General features: G+C 38.5%; 1 protein-coding gene across 1 annotated transcript in view; it reads left to right on the forward strand.

The window, feature by feature from the left end:
- The window catches only part of LOC124242228 (cytochrome P450 3A12), a 65,489-nt gene extending 46,469 nt beyond the window's left edge, over window positions 1-19,020 (forward strand). Inside the window, exons 10-14 of the mRNA XM_046667035.1 lie at window positions 387-453; window positions 3,610-3,770; window positions 13,460-13,686; window positions 16,138-16,300; window positions 18,551-19,020. Coding sequence (XP_046522991.1) covers window positions 387-453; window positions 3,610-3,770; window positions 13,460-13,686; window positions 16,138-16,300; window positions 18,551-18,646 — 714 coding nt within the window. The 3' untranslated portion in view covers window positions 18,647-19,020. The remainder of the gene's footprint in view (window positions 1-386; window positions 454-3,609; window positions 3,771-13,459; window positions 13,687-16,137; window positions 16,301-18,550) is intronic.
- Window positions 19,021-20,611: the final 1,591 nt, after the last annotated feature.

Below are 20,611 nucleotides of genomic sequence, written 5' to 3' on the forward strand. Positions count from 1 at the left end.
ACTTATGTGGCCATTCATTAAATTAAGGCTGGTGAGAAAAATGAAGTGAAGGGACTTCCTCCTGAACAAGCAGACATGACGGGAGAGGGAGCAGGCAACTCTTTGGCCAGGAAGCTGTGTTCAAAAGCCAGAGAAGCTAAAGATCAGAGAGAGTGAAGACCAAAAAGCAGTTGGACAGGATGGCTGAATTTCTCTCAGGGGAACATCCTGCTCTCCAAGATTTGTAGCTGGATGATTTTGTTCACTGATGACTCAGGGAACATTAGTCAGACTTCTGGACTTAAAGGGGTCATATTCTCAGGAAAGAGGCTAAGCACTGCACTCTTGATTTATATCTGACGTCACAAATGACTGTTTGTCATTGAAATTTTTCTTTCTGCTTTCAGCACCGAGTGGATTTTCTTCAGCTGATGATTAACTCTCAGAATTCCAAAGAAATGGACACCCATAAAGGTAACCAAGGAGTTCTTCAGAGGGGCACTTATGGGGAGGCTCAGGAGGAGGTAGGAGTTCTGAAATGTCCAGGAAATTTTCCAGACAGAAGAGAATTTCTGCAAAATTATAGAAAGACACATGTTCAGATATAAATGGTAGGCAGAGGCACTTTCTAAAAGCGTACAGTCACAACTTTCTTCAAAGCTTGAAGAGCAACCATAAATAAGTTATTTGAGAGTGACTGGAAGTCAGTCAGTGGTCTGTGGATCACCCACATCAGAACCTCTGGGGAGATTGTTTCCAATGTCAATTCTCAGGCCTAATCCAGATCCACTGAATCAGAACTTCTGGATGGAAATTTGCATCAAGTCTCCATCATAACAGCAGGCACATTGCCCCAGTGTTGTTGACCTCAACTTGAATGCTTGGTAAAGATGTATTCACTAGCTTAATCTACTGCAAAGTTTTATTTTTCCCTGTGTAAATAATAAGTAATGTGTGGGGCAAAGCTTTGAGGCTGTGTAAACATGTTGTACCTCTTCAAAGCTTGCCTGCTTAATGTATCATCCACAGATAGATTTGACTGAAACCATTATTACTGTGATGGTTGCAAAATGATGACTTTCTAATTCTGTCATTTCTTCTGCATTTATAAGTTGATGTTTCATTGTAAGGGAAAACTTTCCATTCTCCCCAATTTATTTATTTGCTTATATATTTATATTAATATGGTCTCATACATAACAAATTTACTAGCTTATATCATTCTTTATTTTGATGCTCAAATTCTCTCAGATTTTTCCACTGGAAGCCCTTTCAAGTGGGCTCCTGTGTCCTTTGTTTTTCTTCTTCCTTTTTTCAATTTTACTTTTTTGATAGACTTTGTAAGAGTAGTTTTAGATTCACAGTAATATTGAGTGGAAGGTACAGAAATGTTCCCATATACCCCCTGCCCTGGTTACACGCAAACTCTGTCACTCTCAAAATCCCTCATCAGAGTGAAATATATGTCACAATTAATGAGCTTACATTGACACAGTATTATCACCCAAAGTCCGTAGCCCAGATTAAGGTTCATGCTTTGTGTTGTCCTTTGTATGGTATGATGTATATCCACCATTACAGCATACAGAATGTCCTGTATCCTTTTCACCTATCATTTTCTGAACACTTCTTTGCTTTATGATGCAAGACATTCCAGGTTTCCCTTCTTCTCCTGACCAGTCCTGGAATAAACCATTTCTCCAAGGAGCTCTGCTTTCTTTTATTGAGAAATGGTATTCATAAACCCAAATCTGGTGCCTCATTGCTAATCATTAGCAGTAGCTCACTGCTACTAGGATGTCTCTGCTTCTAGTATTTCTCAGTAGACAAAACTAAGAACATCAAATGTATTTGTACAAAACTGATACACACAAATAATTCTATATCTACCCATAACCAGTGATGTAAACATGCTCTGTCTCTCAAAAAATGGCCCTGATTTATAGTTTATTTCCATGACATGAAAACTCCCATATGTTTAATTTCAACCTACCAATGGTTTGACAACCATCTCACAGAGTTCCTGAATATTTAACAATTATTCCTAGACAGCAGGGGTGATCTGAGTCAAACACACCAGTATAGATACATCTATATCTGTGCTTACATCTACTTCTAACTACCTGTCTTACTGTCTGTCTGTCTGTCTATCTATCTATCTATCTATCTATCTATCTACCTAGTCAAACCCAGCTTTATGTGATGAAGGAAATACTCTATATCCTCATTGTTCGATACAGTAACCCTTAGGCACATGTGGCTATTGAACACTTGACATGTGGCTAGTGCCACTGAAGAACTGGAACTTAAATTATATTTAAATTTAATTATTAAAATTAGCCACATGTATCTACCATATTGGACAGCACAGCTCTAAACTTTGAGTATCAGGAGGTTCACGCTAACCAGGGGAAAGAATTTGATAGCCGAATTTACTGACAACCAGCATCACAGAAATCATCATTGGGAAATCAGAACTCTACAGAACTTTCTTATAATCATTTTTTTATTGCTTTTAGTTGTGAATTGCATGGTTAGGTCAGCTATTATGTTTATTTCAGTGCCCTAAGTAAAGGTCCTACTCTAGTCCCAAGCAAGTAGATTTCACCCTGACCATGCTTAGTTTCTTTCAGAAGAAAATCACAAGGGAGGCCAACTTATAATCACAGTTTGCTGAGCATAAATTAGAGTGAAGAAAGACAGCATGTGCTGAGGAAGATGACATTCAGGCCATGATTGAATAAGTGTTCCTGTTACTCTCACTGGACCATGCATATATATTTTTTCAAGCTCTCCAATGCCCTCTATTGACACATTCTGCCGTCTTCTATTTTAATGCCATTAATTAGACTACAGTTAATCACCACTCTTCTAGCATTTTGCGTGTCTCTATATTTTCTGTACATATCTGAGATCTTCCATTTAAAGACTTGTACCACAGGTCTTCCACCATCTGATACTTCTCAAGGTGTCATTCATGCTCCAGCTAGATTGTGCACACAATCCACCACATCTCATGCAAGTTCAGAGTTTGATTCAATAGTTCTGCATTTTCAATAAGCTCCCAGATGCTGCTGGTACATGGACTACACTTTGAGTTGCAAGAGTTCATCTGTAGTGCAATATTATTCTCTTAAGTTCCTCAAACATGTTTAGAGGAAAGATCCTTTAATTTTCTCTACCATTAAGCTTTAGTATTGCAGACTTTCTTTAAAAATTTCAAGCTATATTATAGCTAGAATAACTTAATTTGTTCCTGAGGGAGAATGCTGCCCCATATTACTTGCAGCTAACGTACTTTTAGGACTCTCCAAGGGACATACTGATAACACTGTGTATGTTAGACAGAAATGCTATCTCTTGAAATTACCCAGCTGTGTTGGTGGGGATGGTGGCATAACCAGGAGTAGATTTCAAGAATAGTGTAGATCTTAGGGAAAAACTGAATTAAGACAATTTTTGCCTTTTTCTGGCTCTGTCAGATAGAGTGCAAACCACTCCCAGTTTAACTCCAAACTGCTTTTCTATTTTTTCCCTAGGGTGTTGAGAGTTTCATTTGGATTTCTAATCATCTAAACTGTAATGTTTTACAGTGACCTTCTTTACCTAAAATGTTTCTTCTCCTTTTAGCTCTGTCTGATCTGGAGCTTGTGGCCCAATCTATTATCTTTATTTTTGCTGGGTACGAGACCACTAGCACTTCTCTTTCTTTCCTTATGTATCTTTTGGCCACTCATCCTGATGTCCAGCAGAAGCTTCAGGATGAGATTGATGTGACTTTCCCCAATAAGGTGAGTGGATGATACCTAGAGTGGGAGGGAGAAGGTGAAGACTTAGCAAGAATGTCTCCTCATCACTTCTTAGGAGAATTAGTTCAAAATGCATAAGTATCAATTCTTTTACCTGCACCTTTTATGAAGGATTTAAAGAGATGAAAACAAAGGGAGAAACATAGGTAATGTATGCTGCTCACATAACTATAAGATCTTTGAAAAAACTCTTTGTCCTGGCATATCAGTTATCTGTTCCCGTAATCAGGCCAAGCAAAAATCACAAAACCTCAGTGGCATTTAACAATAAGAATTTATTTCTCAAGTGTCTGGATAGTTACCTCTATTGATATTGGCTGGACTTTCTTTGGACAAGGTGTTGGCTGGTCTAGGCTGGCCTTGGCTAAGCTGGATGGGCTGACTCAGCTCCACATGTGATCCATTCATCTCTCACGGTCCAAAAAACTAGCTTGGGTGTCCTGTTTGTAGGGTTATTGCAGAGGGCAAGAGCAAGAAGCCCAATCATATGGGCGCTTTTCAAGACTGCACTTGCATCACACTTGGCCAACATTGCATCAGTTCAAAGCAAGCCACATGGCTAACCCTAGAGTCAGAATGGGAGAATACCACAAAGTTAGGTGGCAGAGGCCACGGACACAGAAAAGGGTGGAGAATTAGGACCACTAGTTCAATCTACTACCCTGGGTAAACTTTGCAGACTAGGAGAAGCCTGGTGTAGAGGACAGAGCATAGGATAAGAAATGAAAGACATGACTTTGAGTCCTGACTGTGATTTTGGACAAGCCTCATGAACTTTGTCAGTCATGGGTATTTCATACATATAAGGTAAGGAGACATTTTAGGGCCTACCTAAATTAAAAATTATCTCTTTTCTCTGGTAAAGCCCATATTGGGATTCTTTTGTTTGAAATATGATGTCACTTAGAGACAGAGATTAGCTAAAGCATTTTGTTCTCCTTTTTTATAATAATAATTACAAGGAAAATAACAACACGAATAGTTTATATTTGCCTCTTAATATATATGTCTGTCCTAAATGCTTTCTAAGCGAATATAACCTTCGTAAAATTCTGTATTAGTCAGGATAGGCTAGGTTATGCCTCAGTAACAGATGAGCCCTCAATATCAGTGAATTTACATAGCAAAGGTTTATTCTAACTCAGATTTACATTTCCAACTGGATGTTAGTAGAAGATGGGAGTGGGAGTCTCTGCTCCACATAGTTACTAGGGTTACAGGCTATGAGGTTTCACTTTCTTGTAGCTGATTAGAACATGAGGCCTTCCTGTGGGATGGGGAGTAAAGAACTAAAGTGTTCTTCAATGGCTTTTCAAATATTTTGTCCCCAAACTGACATACATCACCTCATTTCACAACGGATTGGCAAAGCTTATTTCCCCTAAGTTCAATGGCCTGGGAAATATGGGGGACTACATGGATACTGGATGAGCAGTGAATGTCTCTGCTGTACAACTCTATGAAGTGTCAACTTTAATTATCTCTGTGGCACATTTTGGAAAATTGAGCTACAGAGAGATGAAATACTTTCATATACTAGTCATGTAACTGGTAGTGAGGAAGACAAGCTATGATCCAGGACGTCTGGCTCCTGAGCCGAACTCTTAACACCTCAATATTGATTCTTCAATATAACACCAAGAGATAGCCACAAGTTGTCTACACTGTTTTCAGATTTCTGCTAAAACTGGATTTCATTTTTTTCCCAGGAGGAAAATGTATTTATTTATTTATTTTTCCATGTAGTTAACAATTTACCTAAATTGTTTTTTAACCTTTATTTTTTGTTGCAGTAATGTTGGTATACAACATTATATAAATTTAAGGTGTACATCATTATATTTTGATTTCTTTGTAGATTACATCATGTTCACCACCCAAAGACCAACTACAATCCATCACCATACTCATGTGCCTAATCCCCCTTCCCCCCTCCTTCCTCCTCCCTTCCCCTCTGGTAAGCACCAATCCAATCTCTGTTTCTATGTGTTTGTTTGTTGTTGTTTTTATCTTCTACTTATGAGTAAGATCATTTGGTATTTGAATTTCTCCTTCTGACTTACTTAGCTTGGCAGAATACCCTCAAGGTCCGTCCATGTTGTCATAAATGAACAGATTTCATACTTTTAATGGCTGAATAGTATTCCGTTGTGTATATATACCACATCTTCTTTATCCATTCGTCTTTTGATGGGCATCTAGGTTTCTTACAAGTCTTGGCTGTTGAGAAAAATGCTGCGATGAACATAGGGGTCCATATATCTTTTTGCATTCATTTTTTTTGTGTGTTCTTTGGATAAATACCCAGCAGTGGAATAGCTGGATCATATGGTAGTTCTGTTCTTAATTTTTTGAGGAATCTCCATAGTGTTTTCCATAGAGGTTGCACTCCTACCAGCAGTGTATGAGAGATCCCTATTCTCCACATCCTCTCAAACACTTGATGTTTCCTGTCTTGTTAATTATAGCCATACTCATGGATATGAGGTGATATCTCATTGTGGTTTTGATTTACATTTCCCTGATAATTAGGGATGTTGAACATCTTTTCATGTGCATGTTGGCCATCTGTATATCTTCTTTGGAGAAATGTCTGTTCAGCTCCTTTGCCCGTTTTTAAATTGGCTTGTTAGTTTTTTTTTTGTTGAGATGTATGAGTTCTTTACATCTTTTGAATAATAACCCCTTATGTAATATATGGTTTGCAAATATCTTCTCCAAATTGTAGGGTTGTCTTTTCGTTTTGTTGATGGTTTCCTTCACTGTGAAGAAGCTTTTTAGTTTTATGTAGTCCCATTTGTATATTTTTTCTATTGTTTCCTTTGCCCGGTCAGACGTGGTCCTTGAAAATGTGCTACTAAGACCGATGTCAAAGAATGTAATGCATATGTTTTCTTCTAGGAATTTTATGGCTTCAGCTCTTACATTCAATTCTTTAATGCATTTTGAATTAATTTTTGTGTATGGTGTAAAATAATGGTCTATTTTCATACTTTTGCATGTGGCTGTCTAGTTTTCCAAACACCACTTGTTGAAGAGACTCTCCTTTCTCCATTGTATGCTCTTGGTTTCCTTGTTGAAAATTAGCTGTCTATGGATGTGTAGGCTTATTTCTGGGCTCTCATTTCTGTTCCATTGATTTGTGTGTCTGTTTTTGTGCCACTACCATGCTGTTTTTTTACTATAGGTTTGTACTATATTTTGAAATAAGGGAGTGTGATACCTCCAGCTTTGTTCTTTTTTCTCAGGATTGGTTTGGTTATTTGGGGTCTTTTGTAGTCCCATAAAATTTTAGGATTCTTTGTTCTCTTTCTGTGAAAAATGTCATTGGAACTTTGAAATGGATTGCATTGAATCTGTAGACTGCGCTGGGAAGTATGGACATTTTAAATGTCTAATTCTTCCAATCCAAGAGCATGGAATATCTTTCTATTTCTTTGTGTCTTCTTCAATTTCTTTCAACAATGTTTTATAGTATTCCGTGTACAGATCTTTAACCTGTTAAGTCCATTCCTAGGTATTTTATTCTTTTTGTTTCAATTGTAAATAGGATTGTATTCTTAATTTCTCTTTCTGCTACTTCGATGTGAGTGTAGAAACACAACAGATTTTTGTACGTTGATTTTCGTACCCCACAACGTGACTGTATTCACTCATTATTTCTAAAAGTTTTTGGTGGATTCTTTAGGGTTTTCTATATATAAAATAATGTCACCTGCAAATAGTGATGGTTTCACTTCTTCCTTTCTAATTTGGATCCTGTTTATTTCTTTTTCTTGCCTGATTGCTCTGGCTAGGACTTCCAATACTATGTTAAATAAGAGTGGTGAAAGTGGACACCCTAGTCTATTCCTGTTCTTAGAGAGATAGCTTTCAGTTTTTCTCTATTGAGAAAGATATTAACTGTGGGTTTGTCCTATATGGCCTTTATTATGTTGAGGTATTTTCCTTCTATACCCATTTTATTCAGTTTTTGAAATCATAAATAGATGCTGTGTCTTGTCAAATGCTTTCTCTGCATCTATTGAGATGATCTTGTGATTTTTATTCTCCATTTTGTTAAAGTAATAAATCACTTTGGTTGATTTGTGGATATTGAACCATCTCTTCATCCCTGGAATAAACCCCACTTAATCATGTTGTACGATCTTTTTAATGTTTTGTTGTATTTGATTTGCTAGTGTTTTGTTGAGAATGTTTGCATCAATGTTCATTAGTCATATTGGCCTGTAATTTTCTTTTTTTGTGTTGTCCTTCTTTGGTTTGGTATCAGGGTTATGTTGGCTTTGTAGAATGAGTTAGCAAGCTTCCCTTCCTCTTCAATTTTTTGGAAGAGTTTGAGTAGGATAGGTATTAAGTGTTCTTTGACTGTTTAGTAGAATTCACCAGGCAAGTCATCTAGTCCTGGGTCTTTATTTTTTGATTACTGTTTTGATTTACTTACTGGTAATTAGTCTATTCAAATTCTCTATTTCTTCTTGATTCACCTTTGGAAGGTTGTATGATTCTAGAATTTATCCATTTCTTCTATATTATCCAATCTGTTGGCATGTAGCTTTTTGTAGCATTCTCTTATAACTTTTTGCATTTCTGAGGTGGACGTGTTAATTTCCCCTCTTTCTGATTTTATTTATTTGAGCCCTCTCTTTTTTTCTTGGTGAGTTCTTTTCAAAGAACCAGCTCTTAGTTTCATTGATTGTTTTTCTATTGTTTTTTAAGTCTCTTTTTCATTAATTTCTACTCTGATTTTTATTATTTACTTCCTTCTACTGATTTTGGATTTTCTTTGTTATACTTTTTCCAGTTACTTTAGGTATACTGTTAGATTGTTTATTTGAGACTTTTCTTGTTTGTTGTGGTAGGCTTGTATTGCTCTAAACTTCCCTCTTAGAACCACTTTTGCTGTATCCCATAAATTTTGACATATCATATTTTCATTTTCATTTGTTTCCAGATATCTTTTGATTTCTGCTTTGATTTCTTCATTGACCAAATCGTTGTTCAGTACCATTTTGTTTAATGTCCACACGTTTGTGGGTTTTCTAATTTTCTTCCTGTAGTTGATCTCTAGTTTCATACACTTGTGGTCAGAAAAGACGTTTAGTATTATTTCAGCCTTCTTAAATTTATTGAGACTTGTTTTTTTGCCTAATATGTAATCTATCTTGGAGAATGTGCCATGCGCATTTGAAAAGAATATGTATTTTGCAGTTTTTGCATGGACTGTTCTATATATATCTACTAAATCCTTCTGGCCTAATGTGTCATTTAAGGCCAATGTTTCTTTATTGATCTTCTGTTTGGATGATCTATCTATTGGTGTAAGTGGAGTGTTAAAGTCTCCTACTATTATTGTGTTGCTGTCTATTTCTCCTTTTATGTCTGTTAATAATTGCTTTATATATTTAGGTGCTCCTATGTTGGGTACATAGATATTTACAAGTGTTACATCCTATTGTTAGATTGTTCCCTTTATCATTATGTAGTGCCCTCTTTATCTCTTGTTAACAGTTTTTGTTTTAAAGTCTATTTTGTTTGATGTAAGTATTGCGTCTCCAGCTTTCTTTTCATTGTCATTTGCGTGGAGTATCTTTTTCCATCCCTTCACTTTCAGTTTGTGAGTATCTTAGAAGTGTGTCTCTTGAATGCAGCATATGTATGGGTCTTTTTTTTTTTTAATCCAATCACCCACCGTATGCCTTTAGATTGGAACATTTAGTCCATTGACATTTAAAGTAGCTATCGATAAGAATGTACTTATTGCCATTTTGGTACCTTTTTTCTAGGTATTTTAGTAGTTCTTCTCAGTTCCTTTCTTCTTCTCTTGCTGTCTTCCCTTGTGGTTTGATGGCTTTCTTTAGTATTATGTTTGGGTTCCTTTCTCTATATTTTTTGTGTATTTATTATAGGTTTCTGGTTTGTGATTACCATGAGGTTCATATATAATAGCTTACACATATAGCAATATTTATTAAGTTGATGGTCTCTTTAGTTTGATCTCTTGCCAAAAGCTCTACTCTTTTGCTCCCCTCCTCCCACATTTTATGTTTTTTATATCATATCTTGCCTCTTACTTTGTGTGTGTTTGTATCCATTACCCTTTTATCATGGAAAAAGATAATTTTAGCACTTTTCCATTTGAACTTCATATTATCTTAATAAATGGTTTATCTGCTACTTTTACTCTATATTTGTGTTTACTAGTGATTTTCTAATTTATTTTTTTATTTCAGTGACATTGGTTTATAACATGATATAAATTTCCTGTGTATATCATTATATTTGATTTCTGTGTTGAATATGTTATGTTCATCACCCAAAGACTAATTACAATCAATCACCACACAAATGTGTCTAATCACCACTTGTGCACTCCCCCTACCCACTTCCCCTGTTTTACCAGTTATTTTATTTTTTTGATAATTTTATGTTCCTATTTGTGGTCTTCTCTTTTCCCCTTACATAAGTCCCTTTAGCATTTCTTGAAGGGTAGTTTCTTGGTGATAAACTCTCTTAGTTCTTGCTTCTCTGGGAAACTCTTTATCTCTCCTTCCATTCTGCATGATAACCTTACATGGGCAGAGTATTCTTCGCTGTAAGGTTTTCCTTTCAGCACCTTAAATATATTGTGCCACACCTGTCTAGTCTGTAATGTTTCTGCTGAGAAGTCAGCTGATAGCCTTATGGGATATCCTTTGTATGTTACCTGTTGCCTTCCTCTTGTAGCTTTTAGGATTCTCTCTTTATCTCTAATTCTTGACATTTTAATTATAATGTGTCTTGGTGTGAGCCTCTTTGGGTTTCTGTTATTGGGTGCTCTCTGTTCTTCTTGTACCTCGAGGTCTGTTTCCTTCCTTAGGTTAGGAAAGTTTTCAGCTATTATTTCTTCAAATAGATTCTCTGCCCCTTTGTCTCTCTCTTGTCCTTCTGGGACACCTATAATATGGATGTTACTGTGCTTGATGTTGTCCCAGAGGTCTCTTAGACTGTCTTCATTCTTTTTAATTCTTTTTTCTTTTATTGGTTCCACTTGGGTGATTTCCTCTAGTCTGTCATCCAGCTCACTGATCCATTCTTCTGTATCATCTGCTCTGCTATTGTGTCTCTCTGGTGAAGTTTTCATCTCCAGTGTTGTATTTTTCATTTCGAATGGGTTCTTTTTCGTATTTTCCAATTATTTGTTGAAATTCCCACTGAGTTCACCCATTCTTCTCCCAAAATCAGTGAACATCTTTATGGCTATTAGGTATTACTCTTTGTCAGGTAGATTGTATATCTCTGTTTTGTTTTGTACTTTTTTCTGGGGTTTTTCCTCTTCTCTTACTTGGAATACATTCCTTGGCCTCCTCATTTTGGCTCTTTCTCTGTGCTTATATATATATTAGGTAGGTAAGCTACTTCTCCTGATCTTGGAGAGGTGGCCTTATGTAAGAGGTGCCTTATGAGGTCCAGCAGTGTACTTTGCTCTTTTCACCAGTTCTTAATTTTCCAGGAGTGTCCCTGGTGTGGGCTACATAGGCCCTTCTGTTGTGACTGGGTTTCCCTTGCTGTAGGTGCCTGAGGAGTCTAGGCTATACCCCTGGCTGGCTGGTTGTAATGCTCAGCTGCCTGTGGCTGCTATGGATCCTTCAGTCACTTTATTGATTGTGGGGAGCCACAGCACAGTTGGCTTCAAGGTCTAATAGCACATTCCTGTTGCACTTTTCCTGTTAAGTGAGTAGGCCCCACTGTGTCTTGTTGATAGGCTCAGGGGATTGCAATTGTTGTAGGCCTCTGACCTGCAAGGCTGTGGTCAGCTCTCTCAGGATTGCAGCTGAGTGGGGGCCAACACCAGGCATGGGAGCACCCAGTTGTTTCAGGCTTTGGAAGGTGTGGCCAATCCTCTATGTGGCTGTTTGAGAATCACAGGTCTACTGCAGCTGACAAGCCCAGCAGTCTGCAGGACCACAAAACCTGTTAACATAGTCCTGTCCCATGCATGCATCCTGCCCCATGGAAGTGGACCCATTCACCCCACTTCTGACACCCCACACACTGCACAAAAGCAGGCCCACCCCTCACAAACTCCCTGCCTTACAGAGGTGGGCTCACTCACCTGGCTGCAGAAGCTCCTGGCATCCCACTGCTGCAGGCCTACAAGTTGCCTGAGGGCTTGCTGTTGGTTGTAGCCAGTCCCTAGGCCAGTCCCCACTGTGCCTGCCCTAGCTGAGCTGGATTAAATTGGTGCTGTAGTGGATGGGATAGACCCTGGGCTAACAGGCTGGGGAAGAACTCCAGTGGTGCTGGCCAGTGTCTGTGTCAGCACACCTGTCACAATAATGGCTGCTGCCAATGTCTCAGTCCCTGGGGAGGTCTCACCTCTCACTGAGATGCACCCAGAGCCTACCAAGTGAGTCTCTTTTCACTGAAGGACCATGCATCTTTCTTTCTGGTGATTTTAGGTTGCTGTCCAAAATGGGTGAATTCATGTGTGGGCCCTTTAAGGGCAGGGTTTTTTCCCCTTGTGTCTGATAGCTTTTCTGGGGGTATTCTTTGTAGCTTTTAATAGCCCAGAAAAGCCAGATATTATAACACTTGTCTCAGTAGTGCTGAGTCCAAAAGCTGCTTTTTGTGGTAGTGCTCCCCTGCTCTGATCCCCGACTCCTACAGAGAAGGCTTCATACCTTAAGATTGTTCCCAGCCAGCCGTGAAGCACCATGGCTTGAAAGTGGCTTTTTTTTTCTCTCTAGAAAGGAATTTCTGACTCTTCCACTTCAGTCATCAGTGTCCCTTTCTGTGGGAGTTCTTTTTATCCAATTTTCAGTTCCCTCAGGGATAGTTCTCCCAAGCATAGTTGTAAATTTGTTCTGTCCATGGAAGAAGGTGAGTTCAGAGTCCACCTACACTGCCGTCTTGACACCAGCATGGAATTCTTTGTAATGAGAAGAGATCTGACCTCTCTGGCTGGAGGGGTTTGTTTAAGTCTTCAGAGCTTACAGTCAAATCCTGAAGCAGCAACTAGGAGACCATTCCAGCAACAGAGGATGGGGCTGGGAGTAGTGTTCTGATCCTTTCCATAACCTTCCCTAGAACCAACATTGTGTGGTTTGGCACCATCGAGTCTTGCTTTTCTCTTGTCATATTTGGTTTAGAAAGGAGCTAGTTTTCCCCCAAATTATTTATAGAGATTTTATATAATACAGTGTTTCTGTCCAAATTTTATATGGATAATCTTAAGTGCTAGCAAGCAGGATATTTCAACTAAAAGACTTTATGTCAAATAGGGGATTTTCTCTTTTACACACTCTCTTTCCTTGGTATAGATATGTGGCCTCTTTTTGGAAAGGAAACAATGACTTTGGCATATGTCACTTAAGAGTAAGGTCACAGTCTATTAATCACATTTGATCACATGAGAAAGAAAAACCTCTACATCGTAATTTGAGGGATTTCAGGCCCTGTTTAGGGTATTGTCCCAGTGAACTCCCATAGTCATAGCTACTCCACATATCTCAATGAATGACTGAACAGGTCAGAGGACATGATATGTATTAAAATCTCTATAAATTCTAAGGTCCTTTATCAATATGAATTTTTATTTTGTGCTTCTAACATTTCATTAGTACTACAGAGACTGTGCAGAAATTTTACCCCAAATCTCAATTTATCAAAATCTGCTTCTTTCTTCCCAGGCCCTTCCCACCTATGATACCCTGTTACAGATGGAGTATCTTGACATGGTGTTGAATGAATCTCTCAGATTGTTCCCAATTGCTGGTAGACTTGAGAGGGTCTGTAAGAAAGATGTGGAAATCAATGGAGTGCTAATTCCCAAAGGGACAGTGGTGATGGTGCCAACCTTTATTCTTCATCGAGCCTCAGAGTTCTGGCCTGAGCCTGAGGAGTTCTGTCCTGAAAGGTACAGTGCCCCTGGGAAAGGGAATACACTCTGATCCTGGCAGGTTTGAGCATATTCTGGCATCTTTTAGTATAGATGACAAATGTGTTATGTGCAATCATTTGTACATAATTTTATTTTTAAAAGTTTGTTTTTCTTATTACAAGAGTGATCACTGTTGTCAAAGTTTCACTAACTGCACACTAGGAAAAAGAAAATTATAGCTGCTCACATTGCCAATACCTTAAGATATGCCTCATTAATAATATGATGTATGTCCTTATGGACATTGTTCTATGCATATATAGACTTTAAAAAATTATAATGGCATTATATTTTATTTGGTTGTGAACTAGTTACTTTAACAGGAAAATATAAGTAATATCTTATGCTACTACATATGTGTGTGTGTATATATATATATATGCGTAAATTTTGAGTGTGTTCATATTTTGCCATACGTTTACTAAACCACTGTTTTATTTTAGGAATATAGGCTTATACTTTCCTTTGTGTTTTTCTATACGGTTCTCTTCAGATCTTTAAATTGCCACCAAATTTCCCACATTCCATTTTTTCCAACATTGGTGCTGCTTCCTTTAGCATTATTATGAGAGTACAGGTGATGACCTGAGAGGTCCTCTTCCCTGGTGGTTTAAGCAGACTTATTGAGGATGAAGGTGAGCACAGGACCTCTGGTGCTGTCCATGACAACCAATCCTGTGCCAGCTCCCCTCTACTCTTAGCATTGGGTGACCCTTCCAAAGCAAAGTCATCTGCTCTCTAAACATCTGAGACATCCTCCTTGGTGGGGTCTTGAGCGTGCTCTTCTGGGAATTCAGAGCCAAGGTCTGACTTTGGGCACAACTTGAACTCTGAAAAGAGTTGATAATTTCCCATTTACTGTATTGGTGAGCACAACTTGGAATGAACTTTTTAGGGCACTAGCTAAGATCTAGACTTTTATTAGCCCCTGAGTATAAGCTCCCTCATTCCAGGGACTTTGTCATATTGGCCCTGGTGTCCCTAGTGCTGGCATAGCAACTACACATAGTACTTGTTGAAAGAAGAAGTCAGAGTTGACCAACTCCTATTTTTCCTGGACCAGGGGACCTCTGTGGTTCCTCCCAGCTCAGCAGTTCCCCTTTATGTAACTTCGTAAACATAAAATCAGAGACCAGTCACTGTATTTTTTTTTTGATTCATTCAGTCATCAAACAAAAAGTAAGTGCTTAGTTTGTGTCATGAACTGGGCCATGCAGTGAGAAATCCAAATGTTAAAAAAAATTCCTATTAAGGGCTGCCCCATGGCTGAGTGGTTAAGTTCATGTGCTCCATTCCAGCGGCCCAGGGTTTCACTGCTTCAGATCCTGGGAGAGGACTCAGCACAGATCATCAAGAAATGCTGAGGCAGTGTCCCACGTAGCAGAGCCAGAAGGACTTACAACTAGAATATACAACTATGTACTGGGAGGCTTTGGGGAAAAGAAGAAGAAGAAAAAAGATTGGGAACAGATGTTAGCTCAGGTGCCAGTCTTTAAAAAGAAATTCCTATTTAGGAGGATTTTTGATATGTCCACAAGTATATGTGTATTTAACATGTACCCAAGCATATGAGTTTTCATGCCTCTATATGTTTCCATCACTTGCCCAAAAACCATTAGCTCATGTTAGCTGCCCCATTCGCACATCGTTGCTGCTCTTCTCCTGAATTCCCTATTATTATGTCACATCATCTATAACTATTCCAGAATGTTCTCTAAAATATAAGGACTCTTTAAAAAGTACATACTACAATGCCATTATCACTTTCCTGAAATCCACAATTATTCTTAATGTAATTACGTGTTGAGGAATCAAATTGGATAAAATATAGGTCTAGCCTTCAAGGAATTTATAGCTTAGTGTAACAGAGAGAGAAGGAAATCAGTGATTATACTGTAGTAGAGTAGCATCGTATGCCCATGTAAATCACCTGACAGGCTTTTCTACAGGAGAGAGAGAGAGAGAGAGGGAGAGGGAGAAGTGGAGAGGGGAGAGGAAGAGCAGAGAAGGGAAAATAACAATTTAAATAATGGGGGACATTTCTCCTGCTTCCTTTCTTCATGAGCACATGACCAACATAAATGAGTGGAGGCAGGAATCTACTTTTCCTTCAATCACTTTCATTTCCTTTTGTGAACACCTCATCACCCTGAGTGTAGTTTTCATGTTTAAAGATAAATTTTATTTTAAACAGCATTAATCTCATCTCTTCAACAAGATTGAAAGCTCCAAGAGGGTCATTGGAATGAAAAGTATCTGTAGCTTACACTTCTCACAGCAAAATACCCATAGCAGCATGTCAATGACTAGCCCACAAAAGTGTCCTGTGTACTACTGGTTGAGGAGTCTAAGTGAGAACTCCAAACCTGTAGCTCTTGTGGATTTTATGCTTGATTAACTTCTCGTCATCTACTATTGTGGAACCAGGTTCAGTAAGAATAACAAGGACAGCATAAATCCTTATATATACCTGCCCTTTGGAACTGGACCTCGAAACTGCATTGGCATGAGATTTGCTATCATGAACATGAAACTTGCTATCGTCAGAGTGCTGCAGAACTTCTCCTTCAAACCTTGTAAAGAAACACAGGTCAGACAGTTAACTTTCTGCATGAATAATGATTTCTTGGAGGTTTTCTTTTAAAACCGAGGATTATATACATATATATATAATATATATGAATATAAAGAATAAATTATCCTTTGAAGAGCATACATATATATAAAAGAATATGTGCTATTCAAAGAATAATTTATTCTATTGGCCAGAGTATATCTGAAGTCATGTGCAACCTGTAGAGCCATTCAGCTCTGGTCTGCTAAGTCTGTGGCTTTATAAAGATTCAACTATAAAGGTCATATAGAATCAATTCAGTTTGTATGACATGACTGTGTTCAGTCCTTTGAACTTGAGCAAAGTTTAAAATTCTATTTGAAGTCCACTGGAAGGAAGGGGAAGTGTTGTAAATAGCCATGAAATTCAGTGATTACCACATCATGCCTTTTGAAGGATGCTCTTATCCACCAGAACTTACTGAAGCTTTATGACAATGGTTCTCATCTACTGTCTGTATAATGAAATCAATAGAGTACTTTAAAAATTTTTCAAGCCTAGGTGCTCTCAGAAATTCTAAAATAATTCACCCATGTGTGGCTTTCAAAGCACCCCCGTTGATTCTCATGTGCGGCCAAGGTTGAGAATCATGAACTGAAAGCATTTCTGCCAGATGTGAAGGACTCCCACAGTCTGGGGCCATCCTGATTATTTGACCTCACCTTCCAGAATCCCAACTCCAGTCAAGCTGGGCTCTTTTTACATCCTCATAATAACTCTATGAATGTTTTTCTCACTCTCCTTTCCTCCATGTTCTGTTCTCATCTTTCAAGTTGTCATTCAATCCCCAAGCCCCTCCTTGGGGCCTTCCCCATCAAGTCCAGAGCCTATTCTCTCCTTTGCTCTGTTGTCAATTACTGCAGGCTGGTATCATTGGTCAGAGCACTTAATTTAATACTTTGTCATTAAAACATCCAGTTTTGTTCTCTGTGTTTTCTTTGTACCTAAGAATGTCTCTAACACTAGCACCTCATTTATTCCTTTCATAAACTCCCAGTTATGCCTTGCTGTCATTCAGTGAATGCTTAAGGAGTGATTTGCAGTTGATTTAGAGCTCCTGGATACAAATTTTGAACAATTTTAACTATAAAAATTTAACAAATTGGACTTGTGTATGTGTGTGTTGTGTGTGTGTCTGACTGCCTGCAGGTCATATATATGCACATCATTTCAAATTAGAAAATAACAAGGTTTTACATTTATAAAAGGATCAGGAATCTCTCCTTGATTACATAAAGAGCAGTAGCCATTGATTCATATCAAGCAAGTTCCTATAATAAGACTTATTTCTGGAATTTTTGCATTTAATATGCAACTCCTCTCCTTAAGTATGCTTTCTGCAGGAGAGAGGAGAATGGAGATGATTTCCATCTTATTTGTAGCATAACGCATCTGTGTGGCAATCCTGTAAGAGTGGACAAACAGAGGACTCAGCCCTGAGAGAAAGTGGGCCTCTGGCACACCTGGGATAGACAGACACTTTCTGCAAACTCTCAGTCTTCCACAAGCTGGTGTCTCTCACTCTCCACGACTATTTTCTTGCCCTTCAGTCCAGTGACTTCACAAGATTGCTCTGCCACTGGCTCCCCAAACACTGAGGAGTGACTATAAAAGAACTGAGCTAATAGTATTGGTTAAAAAACTGTAGGTCTTCAGAAGTGCACCATTTGCATTACACGTGGGAGCCAGGAGATGTTAAAAAATAGGCATAGTGCTTCACAAAGACCTCTCCCCATCATGAAACTGGATGAGTTCCACTGGAAGAGGTGACTGGACTCTTTAGAACTTGAAGATGTCCCACACAGTTAAAATGTGTAATACACACTCCAAGTTACCTTGTAAGTTTCAAAATACACAAAATTAACTCTATATGGCTTGTCAAAATAGTTTGCCATAAACCCTAAGGATTTGGTTTAAATTTTAAAGGTTCATTTTTACTTAAATTTTAACTCAAAAAGGAATACAAGCCAACATCATTTTGTGTCTGGCCTTGTCCAGAATATGTGCTCCATAGATATTTTGTTGAATGAATAGATGGATGAAAGCTTTCACTATCCAGTCTGACATAATTTACAGATGAAGTATAAAGAATCAAATTTACATGATGCTAAAAGTAGTTTATATGTTTGTAAACCATTATTGTCCTTAATGTATCTTATCTACTTTGCTTCTGTTATCGACAGGGTGTCATTAAGCAGTTCTCATATGCTTGTTTAACTGTTGCAGATCCCCCTGAAAATAGGCAATCAAGGACTTATTCAACCACAGAAACCCATTGTTCTAAAGGTTGAGTCCAGAGATGGTACCTGGAATGGAGCCTGATTTTCCCTAAGGACTTCTGCTTTGTCCTTCAAGGAATCTGTATCCGAGAACACCAGAGACCTTAATTTACTTTGTGAATAAAATCCAGAATGAAGATGAACTTAACCTACTGAACTTGATGGATGCCTATTGATTCTTACATTCCTGAGCTTTCTCAGTGTCTACACAGAGTATTATATGTTGTGTGATATAAAGGAGGGGCTAAATAAGTGCCAGATATTGGGACTCAGTATATCTGGTTCTCACAGGACGATCACCATCCACCCCCAGTTAATACCATATACTCTTCCTGAGCACTGACTGAGAATAAAACTTTCTCAACAATTTTATCAACAAACTTTAATGAGAACAAGAATTATTCTGCTGACTGTAGTAGAGGCATTTATATCACATGTTCATTTAGAATATTCCATAAAGTATTATATTTCACAAGTCAATGAACATCTCTTTACAAAAGTATTATCTGATGCCTTTGTGCACATTAGGGGGAATCTGGAATGGAATCAGTGAGAGCCAGTGATTAAAAGTTTTTGAGCCTCAGAATCACTGATTGGGTGGGGTCTTTTTCAGAATTCCCATTAGGTATAATAAGGTAGATGAGAGTTAATCTACTGTGATTTTGCCTGTTGCTTAGAAAGTATATTCACAGCTTAATTCTCTCTTTTTTGGAGCACATATTTCTTGTAACACTCAGCTGAGGCACTTATCATTAGAATATTAACTTTGATTTAGGGTTTTTATCTTATCTCCCCTACTTGCCTGAAGGCAGGAAACATGTTGTCTTATATCTCTTTGTGTTCCATCCTCAACTCCAAGTGTCTTAACACAATGGAGATCAAATAAGAAATGGTTGATAGATCAACTGATTGGGCAGAAAGGCTACAAGTTTTCATCAGTTTAAGTTGACATCAGAAGCGGCATACGTTCTTCCTTTTCTTTTTCTGATGCTTCCCTCCCTTTCCCTCTCCTCCCCATCTTCCCTTCCTGGATAACTTAGTCCTAAAGTCAGTAGATGGGGCAGAGCAATGTGGGAAGCCACGTGTTGGAGGGGAAGGGTGGAGAAGGGAGTCACAGCGGCTCCAAGTCAGGTACAGAGCAGGGTGGGGAGAGTGTGCACATGGAGGGGCAGCCTGACATACGTGTGGGAGTGCAAGGAAGGTGAGAAAGGGGTCCACCTGAGGGGTGGTCTGGTGAGAGCAGCCAGAACCCAAATAGGGTGTGGAGAATCCAGGTAGGGTAACAAGAGCATCCGTGTGTCGAAAGGGATGGAGTGTGGATTGGCTACATAAAGGGGGATTCATCAAATAAATAAATATGTTAACCATCCTGGGAGCCAGGTTTCTGCATTTTGGAGAAGGGAGTCACTGATTCGGAAAAGGAGAAAACCAGAATGAACTCTGTGGAGTCAGGGATAGGAACTGAAAGTATTAGTGTGAATTCATGCTTTTTGTATAAGTAGATGGTTGATAAATGTTAGACAGATAGATGTGTGTGTGTGTGTGTGTAAATATAAAAACACATCCTCCTTACTTCTCTCCGCTGATAGGGCTTAGGAATGGTGACACGCTAATAGCAATAAGCACATCTTCGGCCCAGATCTTGACTTATAAATACTATTTTCTACTAAAAGGAACCAGGGCTCCTTAGAGAAATGGCTAATCCCAGGGCTGGGACTGGGACAGTACAAGATGAGCCTGAAACGTCTTGTTGTGCTAGAAGGGAAGAGAATGCTAAAAAGTGGTGAGGACATGTCAACAGGACACAGAAGCCAGCCTGAGGGGCTTCCACTGAACAAATCAGAGACAATTTGAGCATCACAATAAGAATGATAGTAAGAGATTAGGACCCACTGTATAAAGTAGGACAACATGAGTACACACAGATACATACAAATGAATGGATACATTGCAATTTGGTGAGGATATTTACAAAGTGCTGCTGCTCAAAATTCACATTAATTACAAG

This window comes from Equus quagga, chromosome 7 (assembly GCF_021613505.1).
Source record: "Equus quagga isolate Etosha38 chromosome 7, UCLA_HA_Equagga_1.0, whole genome shotgun sequence".
NCBI classification, from domain to species: Eukaryota; Metazoa; Chordata; class Mammalia; order Perissodactyla; family Equidae; genus Equus; species Equus quagga.